At 41.0% G+C, this 12,734-nt stretch overlaps 1 protein-coding gene across 1 annotated transcript in view; it reads right to left on the bottom strand.

The window, feature by feature from the left end:
- Positions 1-12,734, bottom strand: part of FAM193A (family with sequence similarity 193 member A) — an 87,575-nt gene that overhangs the window by 3,600 nt on the left and 71,241 nt on the right. The window contains exon 14 of the mRNA XM_060253580.1: positions 1,225-2,014. Within this exon, the coding sequence (XP_060109563.1) occupies positions 1,225-2,014 (790 nt within the window). The remainder of the gene's footprint in view (positions 1-1,224; positions 2,015-12,734) is intronic.

The raw sequence follows: 12,734 nt of genomic DNA, 5'->3' as shown, positions 1-12,734 counted from the left end.
ACCCCCTTTTGCATTTTTAAAAGTTAAAAAAGGGGGATCTGAATGACACTGTACCCCTATGGTGGACCCAGTAATATGGTGTTGTCTAGCTTGAACCTAAGAGAAACAGTCTAAGAAGCAAGACTGTAGTATGAGAACCCAGCAGGGTACAGGACAGACTCACTTGAACTCTGTCAAATACCACCTTAGGAAATGTTGCTCACAACTGTTGCACTCCGTGTGCTGCATCTTGGTAACTTCTCCTTCAAAAAGGAAGCCTCTCCACGTCTTCCTTTGGGGCATCCAACTACCTCTCCTCTCCAGACACCCACAAGCACAGCTTCTCCCCCTTCAAGCAACAGCAACATGCTATGGAGGAAGTGGACTGCTGGGCATCCCGAGATGAGGTAAGGAAGGAAAGCAGCAGCCTGAAGGTAAAGAGGTGTGACTGAAGGGGTGGGGCTACACCAGCTTCTTATGAGAGACTGCAGCACGGACTGCACACCTTGTTTCCTGAATATAAACTCTTATCATCCAAGGTCATATCTGATGCTTGTGCTCAACATGGGTACTACACAGTAACAGCAGCTTCTTCTCTGGTGTATTCATAGCAAAACAAACAACTTCACTGAACTTCAAATGTTCACCCTCTAACTGCCTCTTCCTCACACGTTCGGTACGTTCACATGTTGTTAGGGCAAGCCGGATCCTCTTTTTTATATAAAAAGTATATCCTGATGCATTAGCGAAAGGGAACTGGTGACTGTATATTGTACAATGTGCCCCCAAAGCTATCCATGCAAAAAAACAGAATAAGAAAGGGGAGTGCAAGAGAAATGAGCAGAAATCATGAGACATCTCGCAGGACTACATTGGGAAGGTCCCAAGAGGACAGATCCTTGACCTGCTCTATGTTCCTGCTCTATGTCACCTCACTCCAGCAACTTATTCCCCCATACATATTCTACTCACATTTGCAAGGACAAAGACAACTGCAACCCCACAGAAGGAAATGCTGCTCAGGAGGAGACAACTTGTAGTGGCAATTGGGAAAATGCTAAAGGTGACCCTCTACAAACACACACGCTGCTTCTTTCTTTGACACATTTCATTAAAAGATGGGTGGGCTTGGGCTAACTGCAGCTCAGTCCTGAATTAGATAATGATTATCAGATTCTTTTCTAGTTCAGTATTAATAAATGTCCCAGAATGGCAGAAACCACTGGTTTAAAAACACAAGCTTACCAATTGAAGAGTTCCCTTTGTCACTTTTCTTTTTCTTATTTTTCTTGCTCTTGTACTTTGGTTCTGGAGAATTTTCCAATAACAGCTTATTATGCTGTTGTTTGTTTGGAGAAAGGGAGCCACTTGACAAAGATTTAACTGCATGATCTGTTTGCCTTATATTATTAGCATTTACTTTTTTCTCCTCTTTTCTGGAGACTGCAATTGATCGAAGGTCTGCTGCTTTCATTTTGGACTGTGTTTGATTTTTTATCTTAGGCTGAACATTCGTTCCTTTGGATGGCTTTTTCAGTTCCTGGGTAAACAGCTTACCTATTTGTGTCATCTGCTGTTTGCTTTCATCTTCTGCGTGATGCTGCATGATATTGAGAAGCAAAGAAAGAGGCTCATGTGATTTCACAGTCATCTCTGCGTCGAAGAGCTGCTTGGAGTCTTTGTCATTTACCGGGCTAGACAATTCACAGACAGCATCAGAAACTGGCCTCTGTTCAACATCACACGCCTCCTTACATAAGGGAGCAGATGAGATTTCCATGTTTTCCAGTAGTTCATTCTGACTATTTTCTGGGGGTCCAGGGTCAGGCGTCATCACTGCTTGACAATTCGGAGTCCGTTTCGGGCAGGTTGTGCTGGTTCTCTCTCTTTTCTTTTTCTTTACAGCCTGACATTCTTGAACTTCTTGCAGTCTGTTTTTCAGTTGTGCTTCCTCCTCTTCTTGCACTTGCTCTTCTTGCTGCTGCTGAGGCTCCTGCAGTCGAATTTCTGTTTCAAGGTGAGCCTTTTCTTTTAACTGTGAAAACATCATCTCGTTTTTTAAAAAATGGCTACAAGGACCCAAAGTTATTACATACGTGAGATAACCAACTCCTTAGCAGGACTCGTGTAATAATTACATAACAAGTACATAAAGATCCACTGTGTTCTTTCCCACTCAAAACAATGCAAGGAGAAATAAACAGATTAATTCTCATCAAAGATTTCAGGTTTTCACGGCTGGTAACATCATTAGGGTTTGTAGAATCTTTCGGGATCAAGTGCTGTGTTCTACTGGAGAAAGTCAATGCACAGCAGCCAAGAAGGTCTGAGCGCCTGCTCCGGCTGCAACGCCACTGAGGATGTTCTCCGCAGCTGAGAACGAAACGTCTGGAAGGAAAACTTTCTCCAGTAGAACACGGCACTTGATCCCGAAAGATTCTACAAACCCTAAAGATTAATTTTCAACATTAGATACAGCGTTTTATAAAACGTTATGTTGGGCAATTTTCTTCTTGTTACTACTCTAAGTAAACAGGGAGGATAAGAGCTTAGAGTTACCAATATCCTGGAAAGTAGCTTACAAATGACTTAGAACTGAGCACACAACTGGAAGGCAGAAGAAAAAGCAAGCTGCAGGGACAATATTTAGCCAATGAACCCTTGTGCAATTTGCCTTATTGGCCCTCAAAAATCTCAAGAAAGAGAAAAAAGGCCACACATGAGACAGCCAACACGTCACAACTCCAGCATCAATCCCTATGGACAAAATGACCACTATGTTTGGGTAACCATAGAATCCCAGAGCTGGAAGGGACCTCTAGGGTCATCTAGTCCAACCCCCTGCACAATGCAGGAAACTCACAAATACCTTCCCCCTAAATTCACAGGATCTTCATTGCTGTCAGATGGCCATCTAGCCTCTGTTTAAAAACCTCCAAGGAAGGAAAGCCCACCACCTACCGAGGAAGCCTGTTCCACTGAGGAATTGCTCTAACCTTTCTCCAATTTATCTTCCCTCAAATTCAGCTTTCCCCCCAATACTCAGAGTAATATTTTCTATCCAAGAGAAAAGGAGAAATGTACACATTCCCATTACATTGAGTCCACCCTCTTATTTATTATATATGGTGACTAGTTGTATTTTAATTGTTTTTATATTGGATGGTTTCAACTTATCTTTGTGAAAGAGCACAGGTCGAGGTGGAGGGAGATGAGGCAGAGAAGGGGTGCATGCCAGCAGCGGCACAGGAGAGAGAGGAGGCGGAGATCCAAGGCTTGGGGGAGAAGGGGGAAGGTGATTAATCTCCTTTTCACAGAATTGGCGGGAACTTCGAGAAACTGGCCCATGGGGCAGTGAGAGGGAGGCTGGTAGATGAGGCCAAGCCAAAAAGCGGGACCCCAGGAGGCCCAGAAGGAAAAGGAAGGGGGCAATCTCCTTTTGATAGAAGTGACAGGAGTTCTGGAAAACTGGCCAATGGGGCAGTCAAAGGGAGGCCAGCAGAAGAGGCCAGGTCAAAAAGGGAGACCAGAAAGTTGATGACTGCAGGGTCAGAAGCAGAAAGGGGAGATAATCCCTCTTTGGCAGGAGAGTCAGCTGGAGACTTGCTATGAGTTTGGCATCTCACGTCTGCAGGGGGATAATTCTATCACATCACAAACCTCAATAAATGAACTGGTTCAGTAACTGGGAAGTCTGTGAAGGTTTGTGATTTGTGAGGCCTCATGAACTGGCATGAACTTCCATTTCCCTAGATGTGAACCCAAAATCTTCAAGGTTAACAAAGCAGGTAATTTGTTAATTTCAACAATATACATTTCGCAGCTGATATTATGTTTACAAGGCCAAAACCAATCTGTCCTTTCCCTCAGTTCCAGATGATGGTGAAAGTCAGCCTTTAATATAAATGAGCCAAGCTTCTTAGAGACAAATTACGTTCAATACCTTCAGTAATCCTTGCAAGACACTACTTAAATTATGGGGAAAAAACAGCCTGCAATAACTATTCCAGGACCAAATCGAAAGATAACTACTGCTGTGGTTTTTCATGAGAAGCTAAAGGTATTTTATTTATTTTGTTTATACTCAGCGTTTCTCCCCAATGGGGACTCAAAATAACTGACAACATCCCCCTTCTCTATTTTATCCTTACAACCATGTGAGGTAGATTAGGCTGAAAGTATGTGACTGGCAAAAGGACACCCACCAAGCTTCCATGGCAGAGAAGAGGGGTTTGAACCTAGGTTTCCCAAACCCTAGGCTGATACAACCACTACACCACACACTCATATGGCCATTTCAAATTTCCTTCAAGACAAAAAGGACCATCTTCACATTAATACATCAAGTAAGCCACTCTGGAAGCAAATAGGCAGAATGGTTTATAAATGTTTAGTCTTTAAATCATTCCCCAATGGGAACCATTTGGATTTAATTACTTCAGCTGACTACCAATACCTCTCAGCACTCTGTTTTTATTCCAAAGATACGAAACTTTTACCTTGAATCTATTCTTCTTGCCTCTCAAGGACTAGAAAAGCATTTATTGAGAAACTGGAAGACAGCACTTAAATGGAAATCATTCCTTTCAGAGGACATCCATGATTTGGTTGCTTAAAAAAAAAAATTTATAAGGGCTCTTCTGTTGAATATGTCCTGGGACTATATCCTGACAATGAGCTCATTTGGAACCTAATAAAAAAGGTGCAATTACTTAAATCAATTTCATATTTAAAAACCTTTGGGAACATTTTCTTAGGTACATTATTTATTAAAAGCCCAAGAAATTAATTCTTGGTATCAATGTCCAGTCCCTAGGATCGTCTCTCTACACTGATTTCTGCACACTGTTTCTTTTCAAATTCATCCTTAAGAGCAGTATCTCTTGGCAACTGTTATATTTTGTTAAAAATATGGCCTACTGTTTGGGAATATGACCAGAATGATCAATATACGTACTGCTAAAACTGTGCCCACCACTCCATGTTTTCTTTCAAGCCTTCAGGTGGAATGCCATCTGATCCTGGAGCCTTCCCGTTTTTTTAAATCTCACAATATGTGCTTTTATTTCCTGTGGAAAGTAACCGGAGGCCATGAGGGGAGAGTTTCCAAAGCTTCATTAATGTGATCTTGGGTATGGTCCTCATACAACTTCTGGATATGTTGGAATTCATTCATTCACTACTGAACAATTGGTTTGAATATAATTGTAGAGGCTGTGGCTCCATCTCACTCTTTCAGTGTCGTCCATGATATTGGAAGGGGGATGAGGGGGTGTGTGACGGAAAGCTAGGGGTTAACCAGAAACTGAAGACGCACAGGGCCTGCGTCAGGTGACCTGAGGGTGGGGGCAAAGTGCTCAGATCTCTCAGGGAGGGAAAAGAAGTGGAGAAAGAGAAACTGCTGAGGGAGTCAGTCAAGTTGGCTTCTGACAGAGAAGGTGCCTGTCAGAGAAGTCTGTCAGTGGGGACCTGACAAAGACTGAGAGGGTCAGTTCGAGCCTACCAGAAGGGCTGAGAGGGCAGCTGATCCTGTGAAGGAGCTTGAGGCAGAGACAGGAAAGTCTTCCAGAGACTGCAAGCTTGACAAAACCAGCCAAGAGGGCTGTGTGTGTGTGAGTCAGTTAAGACCGGAATGGTCACAGACACCTAGGGACTACTCTGAAGATCTAGTGAGGAGGTTGAGGGAGTGGATGTGGGTCTGAGACACCAAGAAGGGCTGAGAGGAGAGACTCCAGTCAAGGGGTGAGACTAGACACATCAATCCCAAGAGGCCAGACCTTGGCTAGAGGTGGAGAGTGAGTTAGAGGAAAACTGTGAACTGTGTAACTGTGAGAGACTCAAGAAAAGACAAAGTGATTGTAAAGCCTGAAACAACTGAGCAACGTATTAACCTGTGTAAATATCTCCCATATCCCCAAGTTAAGACTTTGTGTTACAATAAATCTGTGGTTTAAGTTAAAGTTCTCAAGAGCCTATATTTTGTGGGAAGAACAAACAAAGCTGCTGTGGTCCCATCAAATAAACAAGTAAAATACCTCGAAAAGACTGAAATAAAGAGATCCAGTGAGGCCGTGAGGTTGGCGCTGCTATAGGATGTATCTAAGGAATATGTGTCTCCAGTAATTGTTTGGGGAGACCAAACTGATGTTTGTTAAATCAGCGCTGTTCTTAAATTGTGCCAAGTTGTACCAACATGATTCGTGTCTCCTTTACCAGCCCCAACACCAAATACACTGAAAGAGCCTTTCACCTGGTGCCATTTTGTCGCGGACCACTCATCAGGCCAAATTCACAATTAGGCAAAGGATTTGTGACATGGCATGCAGCAAGACTTAATGAAGTCTCCTGGCTTCAGGGCCCCTGCAAAGATGAAATACATCATGGCAATGGTCCAATATCTTAAAACCTTAGATCTCCCCCTCCCCCCAATACAGTAGGGCTTCTGCACTGGCCAGATGTGATGCCATGCTGTCCATAATTTTGGAAGGGAGATATAAGAAAATCACATCCTGTCAGAGGATTTGCCCCGCCCTCAGGCGGAGGTAGAAACATCAAGACATGTCCTTTTCCGCTTCCCCCTCCATAAACAAATTTGAGATAAGACAATTCTTTCCCTTGTTGACAGTTCTGTGGTAAGGGAGGACCAGATATGCTTAGATAAATCATTAACTGATGAAGTTTCAGTTCTTACCAAGCTAACTGCAAGATTCTGTGCACAGGTGATCAAAGTGCAATAAATTTCAGTCCTGCCATTTTGAGCCTTGACTTAGGACTTCATCATGTCTACTATACAGTTCTTGATTTTTAGATTCCAGGTTCAAATTTTAAATATGGTTAACTCAGATGTTATTTTATGTATTTGCATTTTATTCTTTCTACTATGTAATTTTATATAGATTTTTTCTAAATTTTATATTTTAACTGAAGTTTAACCTGAATATCTATACCTGATAATGCTTTTGTCAGTAGGCTCTAGTCACTGACTGTAATAATAATAAAACTGAAAACATATCGACATTGCTCACTCTTTCTTCCCTACATGGAAGAACCTTTGTGCTAGAGGAGCAATTCAGACCCATGCTCTCTTGCTTCAAACAAATCTGCTGTAAATGACTGGGGATAAAGTTTAGTTTTGGTCCAGTCATCCTGTGTTTAGAAATCCTTATTATTGGGATTCAACTCTGAGCTAGATGTAGTTGGTAAATACAGTAAAAAAACCCACAAAATTGATTTTTCAAACAAATAAAGTCTGTTTAACAATCTGCAGCTACAGAGGTAGGATTCCGAGCTGGAGGAACAGTCACCTAGTTAAATCTCATCTCTAGATTAATTATCAGAGAATAGATTTGTTTAACATGGAATTTTTAAACCGTTCATTTCAGCCACACAGAATTTTATTGACTTTTAAAACTCCTGATATTCCTATTCTAATTCAGAAGCAGAAAAAGTTTCTCTGGACAAGGGGGATATTCCCAGCTCGCTGTTTTGTAAATGCAACAATGGCTGAACCACTCCTGACTCTCTCTAAAATAAAGAAGTTTTCCAAGTCCCAAGGAAAGCCAACAATTCCAGAAGTTCCACAGCTGGTTACACCCAACAGAAAGACCCTGATGGATCTCAATAGAAGGACTTCAGAGAGTCCAGTGGACAAGGATGAACAATTGGAACAAAATGTTCTATCTCTCAACTGTGACCCATTGGAAAACTCTATTGATATTGATCTTCTACACTCTTTTGGAAAGCTACCAACTATGGAGCAACACGCAGTTATTGGGAGACTGGAACTTACTAAAAACTGTTTCCAATCACTTATAGAGACAGCAACTGGCCCACTTATCTCTAAGGATAATCCAATCCAAAATGAACATGAACGTTTTACTATGGGAAACTCCCTTGCTGAGACAGCCTCCCAGTGAGCAGGCACAGGAACATTCAGAGCAACCAGGTTTTTTAAATGCCAAACCCTCACCCCGACCTTCTTTTTCTGACTCATTCAACATGGACACAATGACGGCCCAGCCTGAGACGCAGTCCTCGCAATGCAATGGCTGTATCTTCAATGATTCGCAGAAATCATTGGATCAGATAACGACAAAGTGACTAACAAAAGAAACAGGAACTGGGAATTTACGATGTGTTTCCTGAAACACAGCAGGCTGGAGAAACAAACTGTCTGATTTAGATTTTATTAATTTCCTAAAATCTTTTGATTGTATCTTTTTACAGGAAACATGGTCTACAGAAATGCTAAACTTTGCAGATTTTAGAGTTTTTAATCTTCCTGCTTACAGAATTCACTCAAAAGGCCGATGTAAAGTAGGTCTAGCAATTTTGGTGAAATCCCATTTACAAGTCAAGGCATCTGCTTTTAGTCCCTGTCCACCTGTAGCCCATGCATTGTTGTTGTCATTTACTGCACTTCATCTAATCATGGTTAATGTGTACATTCCATCCTTTAATGATGAACTAGAGTTAACTGCTTATTGGGAGAAACTTTCTGAATACATTTTGTCTATATCCAGACAGTACGCTTTAGCCCAGATTATGATTGTGGGTGATCTGAACGCCCGAATTGGCTCTGATAATAAAAAATGGATCTCCTCCTTGGGCTATGAGGGCATAGAGACCTTACCTCTATAGCTTGGGTTGACGTACCATTCCAAGGATAACAAAGCCAGTTTAAGCATACTAAAATTTTGTATCAAACATGATGTCCAAATAGTTAATGGACTCCCCCAAATTCCAGCTGCCAGTGAATTTACATTTGTATCCTCTCGTGGTTGCAGTGTGATAGATTATTGTCTATGCTCACCAAATCTATTCCCATTTATTAACAACGTTTCCATAGAACCGCGTACTGAAAGTGACCATCTTCCCTTAGTTTTTTCCTTAAAGATGAACCCATCTATACCATCTCAAAATGAAAACGTTTCTTGTGAGGTCATGAAAAGGATAAAGTGGTCTTTCTCTCAAGAAAGAGATTTCATTGCTCTTTTTAAGTCTGGGGGGTTCAAAAAATTAGGAATGGCAATTACAAATTCAAATACAGTTGCTGAAGCCCTATTTGAACTTGCCTTGCTGATTAATCTTTGCAGCTCTAAAGCTGAGGTGGTGAAATCAGGTAGTCCTAATATGTCCAGATGGTTTGACCAGGACTGCTATTCTTGGAAAAAGAAATTAAGAGCCTTATTTAAGGAAGCCCAATATGATAGAGATCCACAGAAGCTATATGACTATTTAGAATGTAAGAAATCCTTCTTAGAGGTAACTGCAAATAATGAAAAAGCATTTTCAACATAATTGGGACCAACTCCTTTACAGGAGAGCCAGTTTGGTGTAGTGGTTACGTGTGCGGACTCTTATCTGGGAGAACCGGGTTTGATTCCCCACTCCTCCACTTGCACCTGCTGAAATGGCCTTGGGTCAGCCATAGCTCTGGCAGAGGTTGTCCTTGAAAGGGCAGCTGCTGTGAGAGCCCTCTCCAGCCCCACCCACCTCACAGGGTGTCTGTTGTGGGGGAGGAAGGTAAAGGAGATTGTGAGCCGCTCTGAGACTCTTCGGAGTGGAGGGCGGGATATAAATCCAATATCATCTTCTTCTTCTTCTACACCATAAAATCTAATGATAGTAAATCCTTTTGAAGATTAGTTTCAGACAGCATGAAGCCTAGAGCATTTGCCAACCCTAACACTTCTCCACAAACATGGGTTGACCATTATTCTAATATTTTTGAAGATCAAGTCGTCCCCTCTACTGTTATAGATGCTTCTGTATTTTCTGATCTTCCTGTTTGGCCTCCTGTTGAACCTGACGAAATTATTGAGTTAACTGATGGTTTAAAGTTGGCAAAGCACCAGGTCCTGATGGTCTCCCTGCTGAGATTTTTTAAAAAATTGCAGTCTGGTGGTCTGAACCTTTGGCCAACTTATTTACATTAATTGACCATTACAGAACTGTCCTAAATTCCTGGCTTAACTCCATAATTGTTCCCATCTATAAAAATGGTAATTTAAATCTTCCCGAGAGTTTTCGCCTCATTAGTTTATTATCCATTATGGGTAAACTAAATGCAAAATATTTAGAACGTCAGCTGACAGATTGGATACATTTGGAAAACATTATTGGCCTATAGCAAATAGGGGTGTTTTTTTTAAAAAAAAAATCTACTATTGACCATTGTGTCACATCGGCTTTTCTGGCCGATAAATACATGAACACAAGAAAAGGGGAAGCTCTATGTAGCTTTTATAAATCTGAAGAGTGAATTCGACTCTGTGGACAGAAACAAACCATGGAATAAGCTAAAGGATCTTAATATAGATCCCGGTCTGTTAAATCTATTAAAGAATTTACATACAAATACAACTTGCAAGGTAAAATTCTCATCTATAGGACACCTAACTGAAAAAATACCAGTCTGTAAAGGAGTTAAAACAAGGGAGTGTGTTAGCCCCACATCGTTTTAATCTTTTCTTAAATGATATGGCACAATATCTTAGTTCCATAAATGGGTTAAATGATCTCTCAGTCCCAATATTATTGTATGCTGATGATACAACTATACTTTCCTGCACAAGAGTCGGACTGCAACGATACCTAAAAGCTTTTAACAACTACTGCCAGCTTAACTCACGCTATAAACTATTCCAAATCTAAGGTTGTGATCTTTTCTAAAAGTTGGCGACCACAAAAATAGTATATAGGCAAGCAAGAAATTGAGCAATCTAAATGCTTTAAATATTTGGGCATAACCTTTAATTACAATCTCAAATGGGCAGTTCACCGTGACTGAATAATAAATATAGCTAGTTGTTCTTCATCTCAAATTAAACAGTTTTATTATAAAAAAGGTAAGCAATGTTTGCCTACTGCAATCAGAGCTTTTAATGCTATCACAAATTTTGTATGGTATCCCTCTGTGGATTAATGCTCTAAACCAAAAAATAGAAAATATCCAGGCTGCATTTCTGCAACAACTTTTAGGAATCCCCAACTGTGTTCCTTATTTTGTAATCTGTTGAGAAACAGGCCAATCTCTGATTGAAACAAAAGCTTGGACTCTTAACTTTTAAATACTGGTTACGGATATTTTATAGGGCTGAACCAGCTAGCTTGCTCAACTACCTAAAAAGAGACCCTTATAATGCTGCTTGGCAAGATGGAATCATGTCGAAGCTCAAACACATGGGAATTGCAATTGACGATCTATTTTTATCTGATGAATCTTATAATTTTAGATTTATCAAACAGAGAATCTTAGATCTAGAATCTCATAAACTGTGTCCTGTCCAATTTCATACCTGCTCTCCTGCCTCACTTGGACTTGATCAGACAGCCAGGAAAATGGCCAAATATTTATCTGAACTAGATAATCCGCAACATCGGAGAGCTTTTATGCTGGCTAGGATGAATGCATTTCCCTCCAATGTTCTCTATGGGAGATTTCTCCAAGTCCCCTTTAGCAAGAGACATTGTCTATGCAGGTCAAGCTCGATGGATTCCATCCAGCATATTTTATTGAACTGCCAACTGTATACTAATCTCCGGAAGGTTCTGTTAGATAATCTTTCCTTACCGTCCTACATTCAAGAAAATAGGATTGACTGCCATTTCCTATTAAATGACAACATAACCTATATCACAAAAGCTGCTGCCAAATTCTTGGCTGAAATTGTTAAAAATTATTCTAAGCAGGTTTTATTGTGATCTTAGTCTTAGTTTAGCCTTTTATATTTTGAACAGACATATCTGATTGTTGTTTGGTTGGCAAGTCTCTGTATATCTCTTTTTGTTATGCCAATAAAGGTGCGATTGGATTGGGTGCTCTGAAATACTCACAAAAGACAGGTTATGCTGCCAGAGGACTGTCATTTTACTTCCCTAAAGAAGATCAGTGGCACAAAATTCAGGAAACTATCAGAAGGGTAGATTCCACATGAAATGTCACTCTTCGTGAACAGCCGGGTGTCCCTAGTTATTTGGGGGGGGGGGCGGGAAGGAGGGGAGAAGCTTGCAGATGATGTTGTGCTCTTTCCAAACCAGAGCAAAGTGGGGAGGGAACACTTGACCTAATTCTGAAAAGGTAACTCCACATGTCTCTTGAAATTTCCCAGGACAATAAGTCTGGGAGTCTCTAGCAGCATGGCAGAGTCCACCTCTACCAACTCAGGCAGGGAAACAGACAGAATTAAGTAGGGTTGGTGTTGTCACGCTAACTATTGGCACCCTACAATTACACAACAAAAATATCTGGAAGCCTTTTGAAAAGTAATATTATGTCACATTCATTAATGTTTTTTCTTCTTTCAGAGTGACTGTTCTTGGCAAGAATGCTCAACCACCCGACAGTTCAGTTCACCAGCTGCAATCAGTACATTTGAACATTTGACACATTGTTCAGTTGTATTTCAGCAGTTCACATATGTTTGATTGTGCACATACTCTATCCTGCTGCCTTCCTCGACTTCCTCCCCTTGTTCATTGGCACCACCTATCCTTCGCATTTGGTGTTTGTCATGTTCCTTAAGTATATAAAAACTTTAGATTTTACAACATATAACTTGTCTCTTAAGATTCCTTGCCGCATGGTTCATTAATAGGAATGCTTTGCAAATTATCCAGAGTGGGAATAACCTGGACATGCATATTCTCCCAATGCTTTGCCACGGCTGTCCCCCTCCCCAATCATTTTCTGCTCAGTGTGTGTGTGTGTGGGGGGGGGGAATCTTACAAGACAGGTAATCTTTGTATTAGAG

The sequence above is a fragment of the Heteronotia binoei genome, chromosome 14 (assembly GCF_032191835.1).
Source record: "Heteronotia binoei isolate CCM8104 ecotype False Entrance Well chromosome 14, APGP_CSIRO_Hbin_v1, whole genome shotgun sequence".
Taxonomy (NCBI): domain Eukaryota; kingdom Metazoa; phylum Chordata; class Lepidosauria; order Squamata; family Gekkonidae; genus Heteronotia; species Heteronotia binoei.
This window is presented reverse-complemented; position numbering and strand designations above follow the sequence as displayed.